The following is a 24,962-nucleotide window of genomic DNA, read 5'->3' on the forward strand; positions in this document are numbered from 1 at the left end:
GGTTAAGGATATATAGCAGAAGAAAGAATTTAATGTAGCCTAATGCACACTTTGACCATGAATTATGCTCTACATCTTTTAAGTTTATTCAGATCATTAGTTTTATCATTAAGAGACATTTGTTAAGTATATTCTTTAGTCAAAGCTTAAATCCATTTTCTAATTAAATTAGACAACACTTTCTTTACAAGAAAATTGAATAATCTGATAGTAGCTTTCATTAGAATCAAATGTTAGCCTTTTATTTTGTTTTTGTTTTTTAAGCATTGGCAGCTGTTTGTGAAGTCATAAGAAAGCGAGTAAAGAGGTAATTTATTAATTAGATTGAAATATTAAATCTATTCCTTTTTTCCCAAGATACTAGTTTTCCCAGAAGGTACTTGTACTAATCGTTCCTGTTTGATTACTTTTAAACCAGGTGAGAAAAATTAAATTATGTATTCTAACAAAGTAATATGTGAGATTTTGCAAATGATTTTATAGAAATACACAAAATAACTCTTTAGCTTGCTCTGAGCATTTTTTTCTTTTCTGATAGCAACTTTTTAACATTGTGGATCCACAGAACTTACTGCTTTGCTTTCTCTTTTGGGGTCATAATTCCTCTCCCCTTGGAGTGTCCACTCCATGCATGTGCACTTAGGATGTGTGGCTGTGTGTGTGTTTGGGAACCCTCACGGACACGTAAGGTTCTATGTCATCAAGTAGAAAACCTATCTCATTATCATTATAATGTCTTCAGATGCTTTCTAAGGTTCACCTCTTTTTTAACATTAGAAGTCAGTGAATGCAGCTTTCATTATAATTTTTAATACTTTAAAATGTTTTTGTATTAGCTGCTAGAATGCTCAGCAGCAAAGTTATGACTCACTTCTAGCAAGTGTGGTAGTTCTTGCTTCAAGCATTTGGTTTCATGTAGCTTTTCTTCTTATTTTTTCTTTGTCTTGATTTTATCATTACTTAAAACAATTCTGTTGAATATTAACACTTGGAAAATGAAAAAAAGTGGAGAAATAAATCAATGAATAAACAAATATTTTAAGTGGCATAGGCACAGCATTTAATATTTTGCTTCAGTAGTTCTTAATTCAAAAAAAAAATCCCTCATTTTGGTAAGCACTAGGGATTTACCAACATTTAGCAAATGATTTCTGTTACACATACTCTTAAAATATTCAGTCTATTTATACTATTTATTAATTTTCTCTTTATCATAAAACTTTTATTCACATAAAAACACATTATAAACTTTCAATGTGGTTGCAGGAGCCTTCATTCCAGGAGTTCCAGTGCAGCCAGTCCTCCTCAGATACCCAAACAAGCTGGTAAGCACAGTATTTTACCACAGGAAGAATTTCAATATTCCAAGTAGCACAGATTCTCTGGAACCCCTTTTAATATATAAATAAGGTTGTGAACAGATAAATGGTGGAAGCAAATGGGAGAGCTCATTCTGCTCGCCACATCTAGTTTTTAAAATTTTGCAAGATAGGCACATATCCATTGATACCAATATTAAATATTATTTTGCTATTACTGAACTTCAGGAAGATATTTTCTTAGCCTCTACTCTGTTGTCACCATGTTGGTGTGATTAATTCCCAGATTAGGGTCTCATTAGAATGAATAGTTAAAAATCTGTGATTTTCATTAACTCTAGAAGGAAATTTTTCCTGACTCAGTGGTCATTACTAGTGAAGAAGTATTGAAATAGCAGGATAAATATTAAAGAGGCTTGGTCTTTCATTACTGCCTCAGTATTTACTAATTGTGTGAGCCTTAGTAGTAGGTAACTTAATTAAATAAGAAAATACCTGAGAAAACTTAACATCTTTTTTTGTTTTTCGGGTTTTTTTTTTTTTTTTTTTTTTTTAAGACAGAGTCTTGCTCTGTCATCAAGGCTGGAGTACAATGGCGTGATCTTGGCTCACTACAACCTCTGCTTCCTGGGTTCAAGTGATTCTCTCCTTTCTCAGCCTCCCAAGTAGTGGGGATTACAGGCATGTGCCACCATGCCCGGCTAATTTTTGAATTTTTAATAGAGACAGGGTTTCACCATGTTGACCAGGCTGGTCTTGAACTCCTGACCTCAAGTAATCCACCTGTCTTGGCCTCCCAAAGTGCTGGGATTACAGGCATGAGCCACTGCATCTGGCCTAACTTAACATATAAAGTCCAGAGTTGACTCAGGAAGTAGTCTCTTCTGTTCCAGTTGGGTACATTGTTGTCCTCTAGATATTGATTGTACCACCATTTTCCTAAAGAAAGATTTTTGAGGGAATGTTTTGGTTCTGAGAGGAACTTTCTTTACTAGAGAATTTATATTAAGAGCCAGGATATAATTATTAGTTATCTCTACTATTTAATATTAAGGGTTATTGATCAAATCAGTTTTCTATTTAGAGGCTGGTTTTTCAACCTTGGACATCTATGGTTGAAAAAAGAATTAAAATCTATCAAACTTTTATTTGTTGTACTTCTGCCTATAGGTTTGAGTTTATTGTATGTTCATATTATTTTATTTCCCCCAAATAAGCTTTTTTTTTTGAAAACTGATATATTCTGAGTTTTTTGTAATCAAATTAATTATCCAGATATGTTCATATTAGGAGAAAAGTGGCTAAGCATGTAAAATAGTTTTTAAAAAATTAGAACAAGTCATTTCATCAAAAGTTGTTGACATTAGGAAGATCTTTGCTATGTAGATATGTAATCCAAGAATTCATAGATCAGTTCACTGTTCTTTAACAATAATGTATTTATTTTACTTCTCAACATGTTGCTTTTAATTTCAGAAAAAATACATGAATCCCCATATTAAAATAAGATCTTTATTTTATTTAGTATTTTTCCTCCAGACCAACAGCTAAAATAATTTTGTTATTATAGGATACTGTGACCTGGACATGGCAAGGATATACATTGTAAGTCACTTATGTCTATTATTAGTTTATATAAATTTTATTTTAGTGAAGAAAAAGAAAGATCATTTATTCATTCTTTAAAAAAGTATTATTTTAAAAATATTGTTATATTTAAAAACATAAAGATTTCTGATCAGAGCCCTAAGTCTTATAACTGATAAGTCTCTGTAGAGAGCATCACTATCTTGACCACTAACCCCTGGAGTCTTCTGTGTGCAAAATTCTAGTCATCTGTCCTATTCAAATGGGTCTCAAGTGTTTGCTAGTTCGTAAGTGACCTAGTTTGCATCATAGTTAGCTTTAATTTTGTAGTTTTATTTCCATTGCAGATTTGGCATTATCTAGTGTCTCTATCCTTACTTACTATGTTGGTTTAAGCCATTCAGAAAAATTTAGTCATATGGCCTGAAATAGCTATGATGTGTCTGATATGAGTTGAAAAAATAGCTAACCAAGATTTCAGTTCTGCTCTTGGATTTGAAAAGCACTGGAATCAGCAGTTTCTATAAGCACTTTACTTAAGAGAGAAGAGGAATACAGTTTCATTATTAAGCAAGCTGATGTGAAGTAGGCCTTTAAAAAGAACAGAACATGTAGAAACTTGGTTTCTCTCAAGATCGTTTGTTTAGTTCCCTCTGAATAAGTCTGAGCCTGTTTAAATTTTGGTGAGAGCCATATGAAATACCTGAATTTGAAGACTTCCCTTAGGATCTTACCCAGTTTTCATATTGTTAAGCACAAAGCTCAGATAACATTGTTGATGGGTAGGTGACAATCACTTGGAAATATTTAAGGAAATCATCAGTTGCCTTAAGCACATTGTAGGCTTTTTTAGATAACTTCAACGTAATCCAACCAACTTCTGAAATCAAAACTGCATAATTTCTCCATTTTGTGTATATATACATTGCTTTGAAATAATAAATTTAAATCAGAATAGGTAACTGATGAGACAGTAGAATAAATATTAACACATATGAAACACTTATATTCTTGTTATGCTTCAGTCCTTGATAATTGAAGATAAGCAAATAACGCCAAAAATAAAGAACATAAATTGTAAAGGATATCTAAACAGCATATTATCTTTCACTTACCAGGAAATCAATTTATTCATTTGACTAAAATACATGTTTCATGCCATTACTTATTTTGAATTCCTGATTGCTTTTAGACATGGGAGAATTGGGAGAAACAGGTAGTATGAAAGTATTTGGGAAAACGAAGTGCCTTAACAATGAATGGATGCATAGCATACTTCCACTTTCTGAGGTGTGCCATTCTTTGGGCCTTTACAGGTTAAGTTCCTTACAGAGATAGTGATGTGGCCAATAGGACTTTTTTTGGTTGCCCAGCAGTCCAGGTTAATGTGATTTTCTCAAATAGGAGAAAGCTTTTCTGGAAGAGGAACTGGGGATAGAAAATATAATAGACGGGTTTAGTCAATCTAGCCTTCTCAACTGAGAAGTATGTGAGAAGAAGAAAAGGAAATTAGGAGAAAGAATTCAGGAATGAAAGGGAGAAAAAATATTTTGAGAGTCAAAAATTTTTCAGGACTTTTAAACAAACACAAAATCTTTAAAAGGCACAGCTTTGTTTTGTTCAATCTATTGCAAATCTCACGTCCACTTTTGTCTTCTCATCTACTTAATATTATTAGCACTGTGTCTGTTACTTCTAAATCTGTTTTCTCAATTGTCCTTGCTCAAAGTGCTACTCCAGATACAGATTCTAAGAAACAGATTTTATACCAAAACAAATATCCCAAGGAAAAGGAGACTTGGAATAAACTTAGAGAAGTTTTGTATCAGACTAAGAAGTATTTGGTCTGTCTGTAGGGTGGACAAGACAGGTTAAATGAGATTTTATGTGTGGTTTCATATTTTTTACAGTATTCAGAATTTTCAGAATAGAATGCATCTATTCAAGTAATTGAATTCCACAGCTCCATTTAAATAATTAAAAACAACTTATGCTAGATAGTGTGGATTGACTTTAGAGTTTATAGATAGTAAAAGATTTTTTTCTTTCAAATGGAAGATTTGTGAACTGACACATTAACAATTTATAATTAATTATGAAAGTGATATATCTACTTTCTAAATTATTTCTTTTAACTAAATTCTTAAGCTCCTACATTCCTTAAATAAGTTCCCTCAGGTAATTTTTACAGATAAATTATGTTTTAATTTCTTAACAGCGAAAAGAGATTGGTTGGTTCTTTCTTTAAATGTGTAGTTTAATCCATTCTGCCTGGTTTCTGGGTCAATTGTCTAATGAGACTAAACTAAAAATCCAGTAGAAATCTTATCCAGAGAGTCTAAATATGTACTGGAAAGCTATAAGTAGGAACAACTATTTCAAACATTATCTTTCAGAGGGTTGCTTAACCACTTTAAAGACAGCCTTTGCCTGCCTTTACAATGAAATTTGAAGCTTTTCAGATTTCCTCATAACTAAAACATTTATTAATAACTGGGACAATTTTGATAAAGCTTCCACTTTTAAGGAAAGGCCCATTGATTTTTTTTAATGTCAAAAAACAGTTCAGAAATGTAATGATCTACCTAGGAGTTTTATAAACACATTTACATACCTTAAAATGTGGCCTTGGGTAGTTTCTCTAGGGACTTGGGCCTTTGAGTCTGTGTTGTCAAGGAAACTTCAAATTTGTGGTTTAGTCTGTTGAGCTGAGGCTCTGACTGAAATACATATTTGGTATTCATTTGATGATTTAACTTTTGAATAATAATTGTCAAGAATACTTGTCTAAGCCAGGCACAGTGGCTCACACCTGTAGTCTCAGCTACTTGGGAGGCTGAGGTGGGAGGATCGCCTGAGCCCAGGAGGTTGAGGCTGCAGTGAGCCGTGATTATGCCACTGTACTCTAGACTGGGTGACGGAGTAAGACCCTGTCCCAAAAAAAAAAAAAAGAAGAATAGTTGTCTAGGCCCAAAAAGTGTTATAGCTGCAGTGTAGCATTTATAAATGCAAAATATATATGAAGTGTGATGTGAGGGTATTTGTGTATAAAGAAATGATTGTTGAATGATATAAGATGATACTTGCATGACTGTATAAAGATAGACTTTTCTTTTTTCTCTTCAGCATTCAGCTTTGTATGCTTACTTTCTGCCAGCTCTTCACAAAGGTAGAAGTTGAGGTAAGTCATTCAAAATGCAGCCTTGGAACTTGAGATTTGGCCTTTCCTTTAACTTTGAACTTCTAGTCTAGAGAAACCAGATATAAAGGTCCATCACCAGGTGTTTTACAAATTGTGTATATAAACCTAGGCTGTCAGATTTAGCCCTTGAAATCATGTTAGAAAACACCTCTAGATTCTGGGAACTTGAAACATGTAACCACCCTGGCTGGCCAGAGGGGCATCACCTTGCTCTCATCTTTTTACTCCTTTAATGCTGACCTCTGCCAAATTGAATGATATATTTTCACATCCTGACAAAAGGAACTGACCATAGCTGATAGAGCCCCACACCTCCTTAAAGAAAATGTTTTGTAAAAGCTAAGAGATGCTACTTGGGGTCTAGGGGAGAGACATAGAGGTCAGAAGCCTTCACTGTGAAATCACCCTGCACATGAAAAGCCCAAGGAAATTCTGTCTGGGAGGCAGCACATATCATCATCCACAGGACAGTCTTTTGGTTGAATTACAGTGGCAGGTAGTGAGAGAGGAGTTATTACAACATTCTGAAAATTTCGACCAGGTTTTTAAGGCTCTAAAGGTTGGTTCCAGAGCTATTCTTAGTTTCTAGATATGATGTAGAATAGACCCCTGAATTCAGCATCCAGTCGGTTTTAGCAGTACCCTCAGGTAGTCTGCGAAGAGAGACGGTTTGATAGTGGGTCTCCTAGATTTTCTAACTGCATCCATGGATTGTGTAACGAAAACCTTAAGTTTGCCTGTGTCATGCAGAGTTCTGAGTGGGGTCTAGTGCCTAAGTGACAGGACTGTGGAATTTAATTCACAAGAATACTATTTTGCTTTGCTAGATAGCTTAGTGATTTGGCCATTTAGAGACTGTCAGTAATACCAAATGATTTAGGAGGGCAAATCACATTTCAGAATGAGTTTTGTGAAATTTTCTTGAGATTTGCATGTTTTCTGCCTGTCTTGAAAATATCTGTTTATTAATTATATTGCATACACCCCCACTTTTAAAACCAGTTCAGTTATCTCTCACTGTGGCCAAAAAAAAAAAAAAAGAAAAAAAGAAAACCCACACTTGTTCTTGGGTTTTTCTTAGAGGTTCCTGGGGAACAAAAACTAATTTAATAACATTTGGAAGTATCAAGGGAAACAAAATGAATTTTTTTTTTTTCTCAAGACTACTCAGTGCCTTTGAAATGTCTGACTTACAGAACCTTTTTCTCTGGATATCTCCCGGAACCAGTGTTCTATAGAATACACTTCAGGAAGCCTTATATCATAATATTTCTAAATACTCTGAGCACTGCTCTTGCTTCTTTAATAGCTGCTCAGGTAGTCTAGGCCTGTTTCACTTTTCTAAAAAAACAAGAAAACTCATACTTTAAAAAAGCCATGCTATCTTCTCTGCAAGATATTGTCTCTTCCTCTCAATGTACCCCTCTGTAGCTAAAACAAGATCTAGCAACACATGTAGAAATGTATACAAAGCTGTCTTTTTTGCCATAGCATGTCAGTGGTCAAACTGCATTACAACAGAGGTATTCAGATTCCTCTTTTTTTTTTTTTTTTTTGTCATGACCATTATTACCACATTTCCTTTCTGTGTCATGGCTTTCTTTTTTTTTTTTCTGTCTTTTTTTTTTTTAATTACAATATTTGCATTCTCCAGCCAGTTCTGAGACCTGTTTGGATCATATTTTTCTGGCAAAGAAAACAATGTATTCTTTGTTCCATAACTTCACAAATAAAATGACTTTCAGCTGCTTGAAAATAGCCACATCGACAGAGATTTGATGAATTAGAATCATAGTGCAGAACAAGAGGATGGGAATTTGTGGACTTCAAATTTAGTACAAATATTCTTATTTTAATGATGTTTACTTTAAATTTATGACTCCCCCTTTCACCCAGGTGACTCCTAAATACTTTATGATATTGTAATATTTTAATACTCACTGTTGGATTTAACTGAAAATGTATCCCAGCAGCCCTTCAGGCACTAAGTATACCACACCCTGGCTTGAAGCTCTGTAAGAGCTGGGCCATCTCTGAGGCTCCAGCTTTTCCACTACGTCTGCTGAGGCCCAGCTTGAGATTGGTTTGTGGTCTCAGTACATTTAGTTGCTCCAGTTTCAATTGTCTTGGCTGTTCTCAAGTAACCCCCTTTTTTCTTTTTTTTTTAAATTGATGGAAATCCTTGTTACTATCTTATTTTAAACATGTTTTTAGAACTTCTTGAATATTAGGTAAACCTAATTCAAGATATATTATTCAAGAATATGGTATTAATTTTATGGTTTTTCAAATGAACTTTGAATGAATTATCAAAGTGCCGTTTTAGACAGTCTTGCTTTTGTGAGTCACATGACACCCCATTATGTTGACTGCCATATCCTTTAGTTTCACAAGTCTCCCCTCAGTAATGATGACTACCAAAGTCTTTAATTACCAAAATCATTAGATATCTAAGATATAATGAGTCTAATATTTAGGAATATTTTCTTACCACCTCTTCCCAGCCCTCTCTGCTTCCCAACATAGAGACATACAGTATTTTTGAAAAGGTTATTATTTTCTCAACTCTTGGATCTTAAAAATATAGTTAGTTCTAAACCTCATGTCCTGTGTAATTGTTCTTCTGGCATCCTTGAACAATGATGAAGTTGTCTGTCTACAGAATGGTTCTACTAAAAGTTATTCTTTGAATTCTAATGTGGCATAATGGGTGTTCTTAAAGTATCTTTTAGTCATACTTTTATTAACCAGCTGTTTCACAAGTATCCCTTTATAAGGATATGGCTTAGGGCATAGGGAATAAAATAGCTAGTAGGAAACATTGCAAAATGTGACATGAATTAAGAGTCTGTTAGTTTATCTCATGAGAGAGAATACATGCTATGTCACACTATAAAGCACTAAGTGGGCCGCAGCTAGTTTATGAATGGAAACAAGCCATTTACACTGACTGTGCAGTCAGTTTCCTTCATAGGCTATATCTCAGTTTGCATTAAAAGCATGTTGACTTTAGAAGCCATTTAGTATATATTATAGATAAATAAAAATTGTCTGTAGTGGGCATATTAGATATATAATAAGTCCCCCCTTATCTGTAGGGGATATGTTCCAAGACCCCCAGTGAATGCCTGAAACTGCAAGAAATACCAAACCCTATATATACTAACTTTTGTCCTAAACACACATACCTCTGATAAAATGTATTTTATAAAATAGGCACAATAAGAGATTAACAGTGATAACTAATAATAAAATAGAACAGTTGTAACAATATAGATACGAGTTGAATGTGAATGTGGTCTCTCTCTCTCTGTCAACATCTCATTGTACTATATTCATCCCTCTTCTCCTTGTGATGAAGAAAGAATAGAGAAGGATAGCATGAAATGTTATCACCCTACTCAGAATGGCATGCAATTTAAACTTATGAATTGTTTATTTCCAGAATTTTTCATGTAATGTGTTTGGACCATGGTTGACTGTTGGTAACTGAAACCACGGAAAGCAAAATCCCAGATAAGGGAGGCTATTGTGTTTTCTTTAGGAAAATTCCTTTAAAAGCTTATAGTGAGCTTATAGTGGCTAGCATTAGGCCTAAAATACTCTGTTGTGGGCGTTTCATTTCCTTAAAGTAATAGAAAGGTTTGTTTTTTTAATTTAAAAAGAATTTCTGATTTAGGGAAAGATTGCAATTAATAATGAGTATTATGATCAACAGCTACATATACATATCACTTTTAAGATCTTTAGAGAGCTAATTACTTAGGGAAGATTCAAAGACATTTATATAGTTTATTTAAGTATCCAAATGCACTACAATTATTTGTAGTTTTTAATCTAAAATGAGCCTTTTAGAAAACCTCAGTCACACAACTACACACACACACACAGACACACACACACACACCCTACATATATACTTGTTCTAACAAAGCTAATTTCTTCTGGAACTTGGTAAAATTCTGGAATTTGTGAATATTAATAGAGAAATAAAAAGGGTATTAACTAGAGTTTTTGTTCTAATCCTGTTACTACCTACCTGTATGTACTTGAGAAAATTAAACCTTTCTAAGCCTGCATTCTCACTGACAAAAATGGGGATAATGACAGAAAATTTATAGAGTTTTGAGGAGTAATAAAGTTACTTATGTGCTGGCACATAGTAAGTGTTCAATAAGCACTAACTTTTACTTTCTGTCTCATCTAGATGTTTCTGTTCTTTTGGGAAGGAAGCAGCAAGCATTGTTTAAAAATATCTTCCTTCTTTTGCATTTTTTCTCTTCGAAGATTTAAAAGAAGAATTACACAAAGAACTAGAACTGCACATTTGTTAAGATTGTCCTTTTAAAATTATTTTCTGTTGCATGGAAAAAATAAAAGATTGATTATAGTGTCATAATTCTTCAATCTTCCTCATCATTTTTTAGTAGAAAGGAATGTGCTTGATGTAGTCAAGAAAAAATGAATAAACTAGCTTTAGTGATACTGAGAATCTATGTAAGTGACTGGCTTTGGTTGATGGATGTCTTAAATAGTAGGCTGAAGAATTTTATATATTGCTTGTATGCTAAGGACCAAGAGGAAGTGGGGGACTCTGGGACCAAAAGCACAAATGAGATGTTAACCTGAGAAACATGTCGCTTAGTCTCCTCCTCATCTGGGACAGGATGGTGCAAAGTTAAGTATGGGGAAGGTACAGAGAATACTGTATTTGAAAGGAGAGGGGGGTGGAGCTGTGAAGCCAGTTTAAGGTGCAATAGAAGGGAATGCATTCACATAAGCTGTCTTCTTTATAAAGTTGAAAGTGAAGTACCATTTGTACCTCACAAGAGTGAGGTAAAAGTGGAATTGCAACTTGAAAAGCATGGAACATATGTAACATTTTTAGCATCTCTCAGTGGTCCCTAACAGGAATATGAAGGCAAGATCAGGAGAGGTGGCTGAGGATGTGTGATTGGCACTGTGGGCATGGCAGAAGTGAAAGATTCTAAGTAACAGGTCATACAGAAGTATCCGACTCCCAAGTCCAGTGTAGATAGTCAGGGAGATGTTGCCAGAGGGAGTGGATAAAGAGGGATGATTGATCCAGATGTGACCATTAGGTTGTCATGGTCTATGCAAGACCAGATTAGGGAAGAAATAAACACTAATGGATAATGAGGGGAAACTGAAGAACTTAGCAGAGATTAGAGTCATAAGTTTGTTTCCATGGCTGAGGTAGAGTCTAGAAGAATATCTGTGGCAAGATGTCAAGTGAGTCATCAATGTGAGTATTGAGGATACTGAGAGAAGATGAAGTTAGAAAGGAAAACTTGGGGGCTTGAATCATTGGGGTATATAGATGTCTGTTGGGAACCATAAAAGATAGTGGCAATCATGTTCCCCTCTCTTTGATTGATTTTCCTTTCCAAATAAAGGATACATTCATACTGTGAGCCTTGAATGACTGTACAAAATGGAAATGTGATATAGAGGGCAAGGTCTTATTCTATGAGAGGTGACTTTTTATTAGAATTTCCATTGAATTGCTTCTTAGGAGGAATGGGGCCTCCAAGGCCCATGGGTGTCAAATTTAGGATTTTAATTATTTTGTACTCTCAGTGGAACTTTATTCCTTAAGAATAAGATTTCACGCCAATATGAGAGTTATTAAAAATCATTTTATGAAAAATACTACCTGCACTAATATAAAACCAAACCTGTATTTCATTGTATTATGTTTGGTTAACAGTGTAGCAGCAATTTATTTTTCAAGGTTTTCAGTATGACCTTTTATGACCTAAATCAAGTGTATTACAAATGGTTGTTTGACTTTTTTAAAAAATGAAGAATTATATGGCAATTAAAAACTTTAATTTCTTACACTGTTTTGTTAGAGATTTTATGAACATTAATTTCAACTTACTGTTTTTTTCTTGGATTTTATACTAAGCAAATACAAGAAATTTTACTAGATCAGGATGCAGGGAATTTTTAGAAATATTTCTTTGCCAAGATAGTTATTCTAGATATATAAGGATGTGGGGACCTCTGGTGGCTTAGTTTATTTTTCTATCTTAAAAAACAACTATGCAAAATAGAGAGCCACACACAGAATTCCAATGGGAAGGACTTCAGAGATCGTTTAGTTAAATTTTTTCATTTGACAGGAGAGGGCACTGAGGCTCATAAAGGCTAAATGACTTTTCCAGGATCACACGGCAGATCTCAAGCAGCAACCCAGTCCAAGAACACTTTCTGCAGCTTGCAGCTGTCCCCTTAGAGAGGAAATAATCAGATAAATGTGAAAAGTAAATATCCTGTAGCACATTATTCTATAATTCCATACATTTTATCTTAAAAAGGCAACTTGCATCCATGCCATCATCCACATCCTCACTCCCTCTACTCAAGGTCTTATTATCTCTCCCATGATTGCAGCTGCTTCCAGACATTCTCCCTGCTCTTAGTCTCTTCTTTGGTGCATACACTCCTTACCGCTGAAGTTACCACTTAAAAACTTGGACCTGGTCATGTCATTCCCTTGCTTAAATGTCATCTCTGAGATACCAATGCTTACAGTTTTCTTAATATGATTGACAAGACTTGAAAACAGGTCCATTTGGAAAAAAAAATGGTATTTTTAACTACTTCTAGTTGCATTCTTTATTTATCAAATGGAAGTGGTAAGATTTACCTCAAGGAATTGTTTAGAGAGTTAATCATATAAAGCCCCTAATATAAAATACCCAGCACACAGTAGATGTTTAATGGATGGTAACTCTTATTGGTGGATTTAGCTCACTGTTTCATAAATTTCTACCCTACTGAATGGAGAGCTTCTTGAGGGCAGGGACTTTGCTGTCATGTTTGTAGGGCTTAGTGCAGTGCCTGAGCACCTACTATGGGGGAAAAATTAATGAAATAAAATAACATATGTAAAACACCTAGCATGATGCCTGGTTTGTAGTTATAATTCAATAAACAGTAACTATTGGCAAAATCTCACTTATTCTTAAAAAGCCAACATCAAGTATTAGTTCTTCTATAGAGCACCCTTAACAGAATTAGCTTTCCTGTGTGCACTCTCTCCCTAGGCACCACCTTCCTCTTTGGCTGCATTTCCCTGGCCCCTGACAAAATTAATCCTTTCCTACCTCTTGCTCTCATACTCCAGGAAGGATAGTTAGTGGAGAAAATAAGGTTTTTTTTTGAATCTGACAAATCTTGGGCTGAATTCTGGCCATGTGACTTGCATGCCTTTAGGTAAGTTAATTAAGCTATTGAGCCCCATCTATAATTGGGGGTAATAAGGGTAATGACACTTAGCATATGGGGTTATTAATGTGTTGTTCTATACTATTAAAATATTGATCTTCTTTAGAGCAGGAAATAGGGTCCTATTAATCTTGCCTGGTATATAGTAGGTGCTGAAAAATACGTAATAACTTGAATATGGCACTAAAACCTTGTTAATGTTAGGAAACCATAAATAAAAACAAGAACAATACAATTGAGGCATCACAGAACATCAAGTGGAGAAAAAGTAGAGTTAAAAATGCTAAAGCAAAAAATGGTGTTAAGCAAAATAGCTGTAAAGCCAATACTAAGAGTTTTTTTAAAAAGCAGAATAAATGACAAAACATAAAGTTCAAACAAATAGTAAAAATATGGTTGACATTAGAATGGATAGAGAAGATGAAAGGCAAAGAGAAAAGAAAAAAAAGGTTTTCATATAAAGGGATGGGAGTTTCACATAAAGGGATGGGAGTAGTAGAAAATGCAGCTCGAGGAGAAAGATCTTAGTAGCTACAGCTTTACACTTCCAGAATTCCAGACACTGACTTGTTTCACCCTCACAATCACCAGGGAAGTAGTGATCTTAGCCCTCTTTTTAGAGTTGAAATGGTTCATCAAAGTTAAATGACATACTAGTTAACACACAAGCAGACCCAGGGCTTAGAAACAGATCTCCTGAGTACAAGCCCAGTGCCCCATTACCTCATATAACCTATGTTCTAGAAAGGTAGATGATTCAATATATTGATAATGTATAAATTAATTTGCTTGGCATTTAATGTCTTAGGCTTAAGACATTGTTATGGAAAGGTATATTTGTCTTTCAGTTTATGCCAGTTCAAGTACCAAATGATGAAGAAAAAAATGATCCTGTCCTTTTTGCCAATAAAGTCCGGAATTTAATGGCAGAGTAAGTGTCTATATTTGATTATAACTCATAAATAATTTGAAAATTATTTGTGCATGTCGTTTAACTCATTTTAAGGATTTTTTTTTAACCCCTGGAGGCCTCGTTCCCCAATTCATTTTGATACGTAAAATAATGTGCCCAGGGATGAGGTCAGTATAACAATCTGTAAATATTTTCCCCAGCTGCATACCACAAATAAGGAAATATATCTTTACCAGAAAGACTGGAGAGGATACAATAACCAGAAAAGACCAGTTAGTGCCTTGCACAGGGTGGATTCTCCTAAGCTGGCCCGCCACTGTCAGATGAGCCTTGTGATGATCTCAGTGGTTCCTGCCGTGGGCCACCTTCTATCCCTTCGACCTTCATATAGCTGCCCAAGGATGAGTGTTTCTAAGGCATTACTGACTATAGCACCAAAAAGGAGAAAGTTTGCAATGCAAAAAGAGATGCATAGAAGATGGAAAAAGTCACCTCTTCATGGATGGCTATAAAATAGGATTTAGAAACTATAAAACATAAGGTTAATATTTTCCTGCACATAAGGGAGTTCTAACTGGCCATTATTCTGACTAGATAAATCACCCCCTATCTTGTAATGAAAGAATGTATTATACTATACCACCACCCAGGTAGCCTCAGAGCCCTCCAGGTGTGCATCCTCTTCCCACACACCACCTCCGTCATTCCCAGTAGTAGGTTTGGAGCTAATAGACCAGCAGTGTTTATTCTCTTAGTAAAAATTCAATGAGAACTCTGAATTTAGCTTCATAGCTGAATTTAGCTTTATAGCCAGATTTCATATATATAGCCAGCCATGTATATATGTATATGTATGTGTCTCTATAAGTATATGTTTTATTCTAATATATGTATCTTAATATTTTTCTGCAGAATAACTATTTTCAAAATAGAATAAATGTTTGGCAAAAAATTTGCTATTAGGTGTATATAGATATGCTTGTTTTATCTAGTTTCCAGATCAGCTACAAAGTTAGTTTTTATGTTTTCTTCTCTTCCTTTCTTATGTTTTCATGCCAGCTTATACCCAAAAGGTAGAAAGCAAGATAATTATTAGAAATTGAGAGAACTGGGCTGGGCGCGGTGACTCACACCTGTAATCCCAGCACTTTGGGAGGCCGAGGTGGGTGGATCACAAGGTCAGGAGTTCAAGACCAGCCTGGCCAACATGGTGAAACCCCATCTCTATTAAAAATACAAAAATTAGCCAGGCATTATGGCAAGCGCCTGTAATCCCAGCTACTCAGGAGGCTAAGGCAGGAGAATTGCTGGAACCTGGGAGGCAGAGGTTGCAGTCAGCCAAGTTTTCATGCCACTGCACTCCAGCCTGGGCGACGAGTGAAACTCCGTCTCAAAAAAGAAAAAAAAAATTGAGAGAACTTATATCAGATATTTTGGCTTCCCAAATTGTGCTTAGAAACAAGCGAAGGGATTTGTTTAGACAGCCTTTTTCTGAATTCAAAGGTGCGGAGGTAATAATGACTTGTGATAAAGAGTAAGAAAAACCTTGATTAGCTGCACAACTTTGGACAAGTCTCCTCCAAATCCCCTTCTCCTCACATGTGAAATGGGAGTTAAAATCATTGCCTTGTCTTTCTCATGGTTTTGATTATTAGGAGACTCAAGTAGGAAAGTATATGATAAAAGCATTGGAAAACACAAGTACTGTGGTAGGCCCTCAAGTTATTTAACCTTATCTTTACATCAACTCTATGATATAAGTAAGAAAGCTGACTTGAGGAGGTGAGTAGTTTGCCCAAAGTCACACTAGGTAGTGACTGTCTGGGCTAGAACTCAAATCCACATTTCCTGTTACCAAAGCCCAAGCTCTTAACTATTATACTGTACTATTTATTGTTATAAGTCCCAAAATATTTTAAAATTTAATTTTCCATCTTATATATTCTTATACCAAAACACTTATTAATCAAAGAGCGTAGAAAAAATATTTTAGATAGAAAGAAATTTTTTTTTTTTTTTTTGAGACAGTCTTGCTCTGTCACTCAGGCTGGAGTGCAATGGCGCAATCTCGGCTCACTGCAACCTCCGCCTCCTGGGTTCAAGTGATTCTCCTGCCTCAGCCTCCCGAGTAGCTGGGATTACAGGCGCCCACCATCATGCTCAGCTAATTTTTGTATTTTTAGTAGAGATGGGGTTTCGCCATGTTGACCAGGCTGGTCTCGAACTCCTGACCTCGGGTGATCCGCCTGCCTTGTCCTCCCAAAGTGCTGGGATTACTGGCGTGAGCCACCGCACCTGGCCGAAAAAAATGTTTTATTCTGATTGTATTCATTCAAAATTTAATGTTTCTAGCAATGATTCAACAAAATCCAGTACAGCTTAAAGACATAATTTTATGGTTTTCACTGAATATTTGTGAATAAAAATTTAGTAAAGAGGAATGTTTATCTCATGTACTGCACCTTTTTTTTGGTATTCAGTGTTTTTCCAGTTCTTATAAATATGTATTTTTTTCAAATCTAATTCACTATCATTTAATTTGTGAGCAGTGAAGTAGGAACTAGGAGTTATACTTTCCCTTAAGGATGGAGGATGTTTAGGTTTAGAAGAAATATCTTTTGCTTCAGTATTTTTGGAAGATTGCTATGTAGCAAGAAGGTGATCTCTAGCTATAGAAGATGAAAAACATAGACAGCTAGCAATTTGGATAGATTGTTTACTTACACTATATACAAATGCCATTTGTCTGTTTATTTTATTTTATTTATTTTTTGATACGGGGTCTCCCTCTGTCACCCAGGCTGGAGTGCAGTGGTGCAGTCTCAGCTCACTGCAACCTCTGCCTCCTGGGTTTAAGCAGTCCCCCTGCCATAGCCTCCTGAGTAGCTGAGACTACAGGTGTGCCTCACGTAATTTGTATATTTTTAGTAGAGATGGGGTTTCACCATGTTGGCCAGGCTGGTCTCAAACTCCTGGCCTCAAGTGATCTGCCTGTGTTGGGTTCCCAAAGTGCTGGGATTACAGGTGTGAGGCACTGTGTTCGGCTCCATTTATCTGTTTAAACAGTACCCTCCACAGGCATTCTTTTTTGGTCCTTACTATAACCATTTGGAATAAGGATAGTATTCACTCCTATGTACAGATGAGAAAAGTGAGGCTTCATCCACAGCTGGTGAAAAACTCCACTAGGACTTGAACCTAAGTCTTCTAATTACTTTCCATGAGACTGAAGGCAACTATTATTATTATTATACTTAAAACACAAAGCAAAAATTATCAGCTACACATACAGAAGCATGTAGATATAAGGAGATTAACTTGATCCTTAGTAAGTCTGTGAAGAAATAGAGAAACATGTCTCTTTGTCAAGAAAAGCGAGAGTTACTGGTTTAAAAAGTAGTAAATACTTTTTCATTTGCTGTCGTTTGGAACCAGTTAAAGCCTAGTGAAATATGATTACTTTTTTTTTTTTTTTAAAAAGAATTTTAGTTTGCTTCTTAATACTTTTAGAGCTCTGGGAATACCAGTAACAGATCATACCTATGAAGATTGCAGATTGATGATTTCAGCAGGACAGCTAACATTGCCTATGGAAGCTGGGCTGGTGGAATTTACTAAAATTAGCCGGAAATTGAAGTAAGTGTATTTTAAAATGACTACACTTTCATAAAGTTGTCCAAAAGGGATCTGAAATCCTGTTTATTTTCTCCTGCTTTGTTAATGCTCAGCTCTAGTTCCCATTTGGTGTATATTAGGAAAGTCAGAGTTGTGAATTTATCTCACATTTTATTCATCTACTTTTGCTTTTTCAAGAACAGTTAACTCAGAGATATGTGCATTGGTCACAGGAGGAGACCAAGGGATAATAAATGTGGATCCACACAGATCTGCCTCCCTACTCAGAGGGAGTTAGTGGCTCAGAGAAGTTAGTCCTGCCACCTTCTTACAAGGACAGCATCATTAGATGATACTGGCATGTGGTAGTCAGAACTTCACATGTGAAACATGAATTGATTTGTATAGTTGCAATTCTTACCACCACTGAACATTAAATACTTGCCCTAGATCTGCCTTTTTTTCTGGATACCTATTTTTTAAGAAAAAAGGCAAAAATCTTCTTCCTGCTCTTTTGATCTAGTTTAAACCATTGAGAACATTCTTGTTGAGCTTTTTGCTATAAAAGGTGTAACCCTCAACCTCCCTCTACCCTTACTGCAGTTCATTCTGTTCTCAGCCCTAACTGGAATTTGCAGAATTTATTAATTAACATCCTGTCTGTGAAGGAGCTGAAGAACCAGTTACTATATCAAAGTTCAGTATTAAAGTATAATATTTTGATAACTGATATAGAAAATATTATTTATATTGTAAGATAATAAAAATGTTTTGCTTTTGTTTGCATATTATAGTTACAATGTTCTGTAGATTTAAAAAGTTTAGTTAGTCACTGAAATTGGGCTAAGAATATATGTTAGGTCATTTGTTTAATTCAACAAAGCAAAGATAGGCTATGATGTAAGCTACAGTACATTTTCCAGTGTTTTATCACCGTGGTTTTTCATAACTAATCTTGGAGGACATGTGTATAGTCTAATGAATCCCCCTATCATAACATTTTGTGAAATATGAATTCATTATCAGCCTGAAAGCTTCTTGAAAGCAAGAATTGTTATTTCATCTTTAAAAACTTAATACATACTATAGACTCACTAAGTAATGTTTAGATTTAAAATATTTGCTTTCTTATTTTCTTCTCATGAATAATTTATTATTCCACTACAATGTTCTTCTTTTCATATACTTTTCTTTCCCTGAGATATTTGAGATAATTGCCAGTTATACAAGTATCCTTTAAAAGATTAAATGCCTGCATATATGTTGAATATGTGCTTTAAAGTACCTATTTTATTCTCCTTTACAAATTTAACACTTAAAATATTTTTCTCTCAGATACATTAGTAAAATAATGATCATAAAATGTGCATGTGAATTGTAAAGGGCTAATAACATGTATCTATAATTCTTTGTTTGTTTAGATTAGATTGGGATGGTGTTCGTAAGCATTTGGATGAATATGCATCTATTGCGAGTTCCTCAAAAGGAGGAAGAATTGGAATTGAAGAATTCGCCAAGTATTTAAAGTTGCCTGTTTCGGATGTCTTGAGACAACTTTTTGCACTCTTTGACAGGGTATGTTAAAATTTAATCTTTCACATTTTTACTCTGTCAGTCCTACAGTGAGTAAATCAATATGGTAAGCAATTTGAAAAACTTGATAGGTCAGTGTTAGAAGAATCAAGGCTGAGCCTATGGTTTAATTGCATGATTTTGTTTTTTTCTCCTTAATAGTAATATTAATAATTGTGTGTGTGTATTGTAACATTTATTATACTGGCATATATAATAAAATATCATATATCATATATCATATCATATATGTATCTATTATTTTAGTGTAATATGATATAATATATGTATCTATTATTTTAAATACCAGGTCAGAAATAAATATTGTGACCATATAACCACATTTGTGGTATGGAACTGGAAGAGTTTATATCATTGGCAGGAACTTTAAAATTTATATCAAAACTCATACATTGATGACATGGGTGTTTAGAATTTTATTCTGAAGGTTTTAGACTTCCACAAACCTGTATGAAGACCAAATAGATTTTTATTTTCAAGTGACATTTTGTAACAAAGATTTTAATTAAAATCTGGCCATTTGCCATTATATTGGGGATACAGTTTGCTGCTTATGAATATTTAAGTACATGCAATTAGATAATTGAATTGTCAAAAAGTTTCCCTAGGAAAACTGTTCACAACTTCAGGTTTTCTATTTTTTAATTTGTGTTTTAATATATAAAATTGATAGTATACAGAAATTAGCCAGGCATAGTGGTGCACACCTGTAATCCCAGCTACTCAGGAGGCTGAGGTGGGAAGATCACTTGAGCCCAGGAGGCGGAGGTTGCAATGAGCCAAGATCATGCCACTGCATTCCAGCCTGAGCAACAGAGCAAGACCCTATTCTCGAAAAAAAATTGATAGTAAAATGCACTCTTTTGGTTACAGTTCTATGAGTTCTAACAAATGCACAGAAGCATGTAACTACCACTGCATTCAAGATACACAACAGTTGAAAATATATATATATTTTCTTGCAGCTATTCCATTTGTAGTCAAGCCCTTCCCCCAGTTTTAAGTCCTGGCAGCCAGTGATCTGTTCTCCATCAATATAGTTTATCTTTTTCCAGATGTCATATAAATGGAATCATACAGTATATAGTTTTTTGAGTATGGCTTCTTTCACCAAGTATAATGCATTTGAGATCCAGGCATGGTGTTTTATAGATCAATAATTAATTCCCTTTCATCGCTGAGTAGTATTCAATTGTATGGATGTACCATAGTTACTTTATCTATTCCCTAGCTGAGGAATATTTGGTTTGTGTACAGTTGGGGGCAAATATGACTATAGCTGTCATTCTAAGAATTTGTGTATAGGTTATTATATAAATGTAGGTTTTCATTTCATTTTACTTGGGTAAATACTTAAGAGTAAGAACCCTTTGTTTTATCTTATTTGAGAATTACCTTATTTTGCATTCATTCTGAAGGATATTTTTGTTGTACAGGCAGGTCTTAGAGATGTTTGGGGTTTGGTTCTAGCACTGCAATAGAGGGATTATCACAATAAAGTGAGCCATATGCAGTTTTTGTTTTCCCAGTGCATAGAAAAGTTTATTTATAATATACAGTAGTCTAGTGAGTATGAAATAGCATTATGTCTAAATAAACAATGTGTATACCTTAATTTAGAAACACTTCACTGCTAAAAAATGTGAGCAATCATCTGAGCCTTCAGCAAGTTGTAATCTTCTTGCTGATGGATTGTCTTGCCTCAGTGTTGATGTCTGCTGACTCATCAGGATGGTAGTTGCTGAAGGCTGGGCTGGTTGTGGCACTTTAAAAAAATAAGACAACAATGAAGTTTGCTGCATTGATAGACTCTTCCTTTCATGAAAGATTTCTTTGTAGGCTGGGTTCAGTGGCTCATGCCTGTAATCCCAGCAGTTTGGGAGGCCAAGGTGGGTGGATTTCCTGAGGTCAGGAATTTGAGAACAGCTTGACCAACATGGTGAAACCCTGTCTCAACTAAAAATACAAAAATTAGCTGGGCATGGTGGTACATGCCTGTAATCCCAGCTACTTGGGAGGCTGAGGCAGGAGAATTGCTTGAGCCTGGGAGGCAGGGGTTGCAATGGGCCAAGATCATGCCATTGCACTCCAGCTGGGCAACAAGAGCGAAACTCCATCTCAAAAAAAAAATTATTTTTGTAGTATTCGATGCTATTTTATAACATTTTACCACAGTAGAACTTCTTTCAAAATTGCTGTCAGTCCTCTCAAACCCTGTCATTGCTTTATCAACTAAGTTCATGTAACAGTCTAAATCAATTGTTGTCATTTTAACAATGTTCACAGCATCTTCATCAGGAGTAGTTTCCATTGCAATAAACCACTTTCTTTGCTCATCTATAAGAAGCATCTTATCCATTCAAGTTTTATCATGAGATTGCAGCAACTCAGTCACATCTTCAGCCTCCATTTTCAATTCTAGCTCTCTTGCTAATTCCACATCTGCATTTACTTGCTCCACTGAGGTCTTGAGCCCCTCAAAGTCATCCATAAGGGTTGTAATTGGCTTCTTCCAAACTCCTGTTAATATTGATATTTTGACCTCCTTCTATGAATCATGAATGTTCCTAATGGCTTCTAGAATGGTGAATCTTTTCCAAAAGGTTTTCAATTTGCTTTGCCCAAATCCACCAGAAGAATCACTAGCTATGGCAGCTATAGCCTTATAGCATTTCTTATGGCAGCTATAGCCTTATAGCATTTCTTAATAAGGCTTCAAAGTTGAAATTACTCCTTGATCTATGGATGGCAGAATGGATGTTGTGTTAGCAGGCATGAAAACAACATTAGCCTATTTCTATATCTCCATCAGACCTCTTGGGTAACTAGGTGCATTCTCAGTGAGCAGTAATATTTTGAAAGGAATCTTTTTTTCCTGAGCAGTAGGTCTCAACAATGTTCTTAAAATAATCTTTAAATCATCCTATGAACAAATGTGCAGTCATCCAGGCTTTGTTGTTCCATTTATAGATCACAGACAGAGTAGACTTAACATAATATTTAAGGGCCCTTGGATTTTCAGAATGGCAAGTGAGCATTGACTTCAACTTAAAGCCACCCACTGTATTAGCCCCTAACAAAAGGATCAGCCTGTCTTTTGAAGCCTTGAAGCCAGGCATTGATTTCTCTCTAGGTATGAAAGTCATAGATGGCATTTTCTTTCATTAAAAAGCCATTTCATCTGCATTGTCATCAATTATCTTAGCTAGATTTTCTGGATAACTTGCTGCAGCTTCTCCATTAGCACTTGCTGCCGTACCTTGCACTTTTATGTTATGGAGACAACTTCTTTTCTTGAACCTCATGAACCAACCTCTGCTAGCTTCAATCTTTTCTTCTGCAGCTCCCTCACCTCTCTCAGCCTTCACAGAATTGAAGAGAGTTAGAGCCTTATTCTGGATTAGGCTTTGGCTTAACAAAATGTTGTGGCTTTGACCTTCTATCCAGACTATTCAAACTTTCTTCATAACAGCAATAAGACTGTTTCACTTTCTTATTATTTGTGTGTTCACTGGGGTAGCACTTTTAATTTTCAAGAACTTTCCTTTGCATTCACAGCTTGGCTGTTTGATGCAAGAGACCTAGCTTTTGGCCTGTCTGGGCTTTTGACATGCCTTCCTCACTAAGCTTAATCATTTCTAGCTTTTGATGTGAAGTAAGAAATATGCAACCATTTATTTCACCTGAACACTTAGAGGCCGTCGTAGTGTTATTACTCGGCCTAATTTCAGTATTGCTGTGTCCAGGGAACAGGGAGGACCAAGGAGAGGGAGCAAGACTGGGAATGGCCAGTCAGTCCATGGAACAATCAGAACACACACATTTATCAATTAAGTTTGCCATCTTACATGGGCAGAGTTTGTAGTGCTCCAAAACAATTATAATAGTAGCATCAAAGATCACAAATTATAGATCACCAAAGCAGATATAATAATAATAAAATTTTTTGAAATATTAGGAGAATTATCAACACGTGACATGAAGACATGAAGTGAGCACGTACTGTTGGAAAAATGGCACTGATAGACTTGCTCATGCAGGGTTGTTACAAATCTTCAAATTGTTACAAAAAATACATTGTCTGTGAAGTGCAGTAAAGCAAAGAACAATAACATGAGATATGCCTGTATGTAGAATTCTGAGTTGACTGTTCTTTTCTTTTAACAGTTGAATAATGTCTTACTTTAAGTGGCCTCCATGGTTTCGCAGCCTTACTAGTTGTTCTTCAAGTTTTGACTTTCCTCACCAATCCTCCTCTTATGGTATTTTGTCCAGAGGTAGTTGCTTATTGTATTTTGTTCAAAGTTTCCAGTTATAGTCGAGAATGATAGGCTGGCTAAAGATTCCATCCATCTTGGTGTGTAGCAACAGTTCCAGTTTTATATTTACTATTGGGAAAAAAAGTAGTTTGTAAAGAAAACATGGCTTGATGACCAAAATAACCAGGGCTTTTTTCTTTTTTCCCAGAGCACACTAAATTCTTCTAATGACTTATTCTGTGATCTCATAGATGAACTATTCTTTAACAAGATGCTGTTAAGCAATCTTCTTTTAGGTGTAGTGCCTGGACCTCTCTTCTGGGCTTGCATGCAGCATACAAATAATCTGTCATCATCTATGAAATACTAATGTATGACTGCAGCAGTACTACTATAAAGTGCAATGAAGATTTAGGGGAAGAAAGAAGTAAATTATTGTTTATTTGTTTTTTTCTTGAGACTGAATGTCACTCTGTCACCCAGGCTGTAGTGCAGTGGCGTGATCTCAGCTCACTGCAACCTGTGCCTCCCGGGTCCAAGTGATTCTCCTGCCTCAGCCTCCCAAGTAGCTGGGATTACAGGCATTCGCTCCTACACCTGGCTAATTTTTATATTTTTACTAGAGACAAGGCTTCACCATGTTGGCCAGGCTGGTCTTGAACTCCTGACCTCAGGTAATCCACCCAACTTGACTTCCCAAAGTGCTGGGATTACAGGTATGAGTTACCACACCAGCCACAAGTAGATTATTGGATGTAACTGCACAAGTTGGAAAATTAGAGGTACCTTTTTACTTGTATGATTACTAATATTTCTGAGATTTATATAACATTTTCCACTATGGTTTTAGAAACCATGCAGGTAATTTTAAATAAAATGTATATATATATGAAACTAGTGACGGGAAAGAGTATGGCAGGGATGTACAAACCAGGACAGGAGATAGGGAAATAGGAAGGGACATGAAACAGGGACAAAGAACAAAGTTTATAGCATATCTTAGACATTGTGCTCATCAGGATTTTTAATCAAAATTAAAAATAATATCTGTAGAGCTTGCCCTGTCCTTCAGGTGTCAAACTATTATAGCTAGCAGTTACAGAATTGTTATGACACCAGGACCGGGCGCGGTGGCTCACGCCTGTAATCCCAGCACTTTGGGAGGCCGAGGCGGGCGGATCACGAGGTCAGGAGATCGAGACCATCCTGGCTAACAC

At 35.5% G+C, this 24,962-nt stretch overlaps 1 protein-coding gene across 4 annotated transcripts in view; it reads left to right on the forward strand.

Annotated features, from left to right (window-relative positions):
* LPCAT2 (lysophosphatidylcholine acyltransferase 2) overlaps positions 1–24,962 on the forward strand; it is a 75,653-nt gene that overhangs the window by 22,665 nt on the left and 28,026 nt on the right. For 2 of the 4 annotated variants that reach the window (XM_009430812.4, XM_063797826.1), the window contains 7 exons: positions 358–418; positions 1,267–1,325; positions 2,890–2,924; positions 6,033–6,087; positions 14,214–14,296; positions 17,789–17,914; positions 19,315–19,468. In XM_009430812.4, coding sequence (XP_009429087.1) covers positions 358–418; positions 1,267–1,325; positions 2,890–2,924; positions 6,033–6,087; positions 14,214–14,296; positions 17,789–17,914; positions 19,315–19,468 — 573 coding nt within the window. Of the gene's footprint in view, positions 1–357; positions 419–1,266; positions 1,326–2,889; positions 2,925–6,032; positions 6,088–14,213; positions 14,297–17,759; positions 17,915–19,314; positions 19,469–24,962 lie in introns of all 4 variants that reach the window. The other 2 variants (XM_054668411.2, XM_054668412.2) reach the window with 2 other exon arrangements.

This window comes from Pan troglodytes, chromosome 18, assembly GCF_028858775.2.
Source record: "Pan troglodytes isolate AG18354 chromosome 18, NHGRI_mPanTro3-v2.0_pri, whole genome shotgun sequence".
Taxonomy (NCBI): Eukaryota; Metazoa; Chordata; class Mammalia; order Primates; family Hominidae; genus Pan; species Pan troglodytes.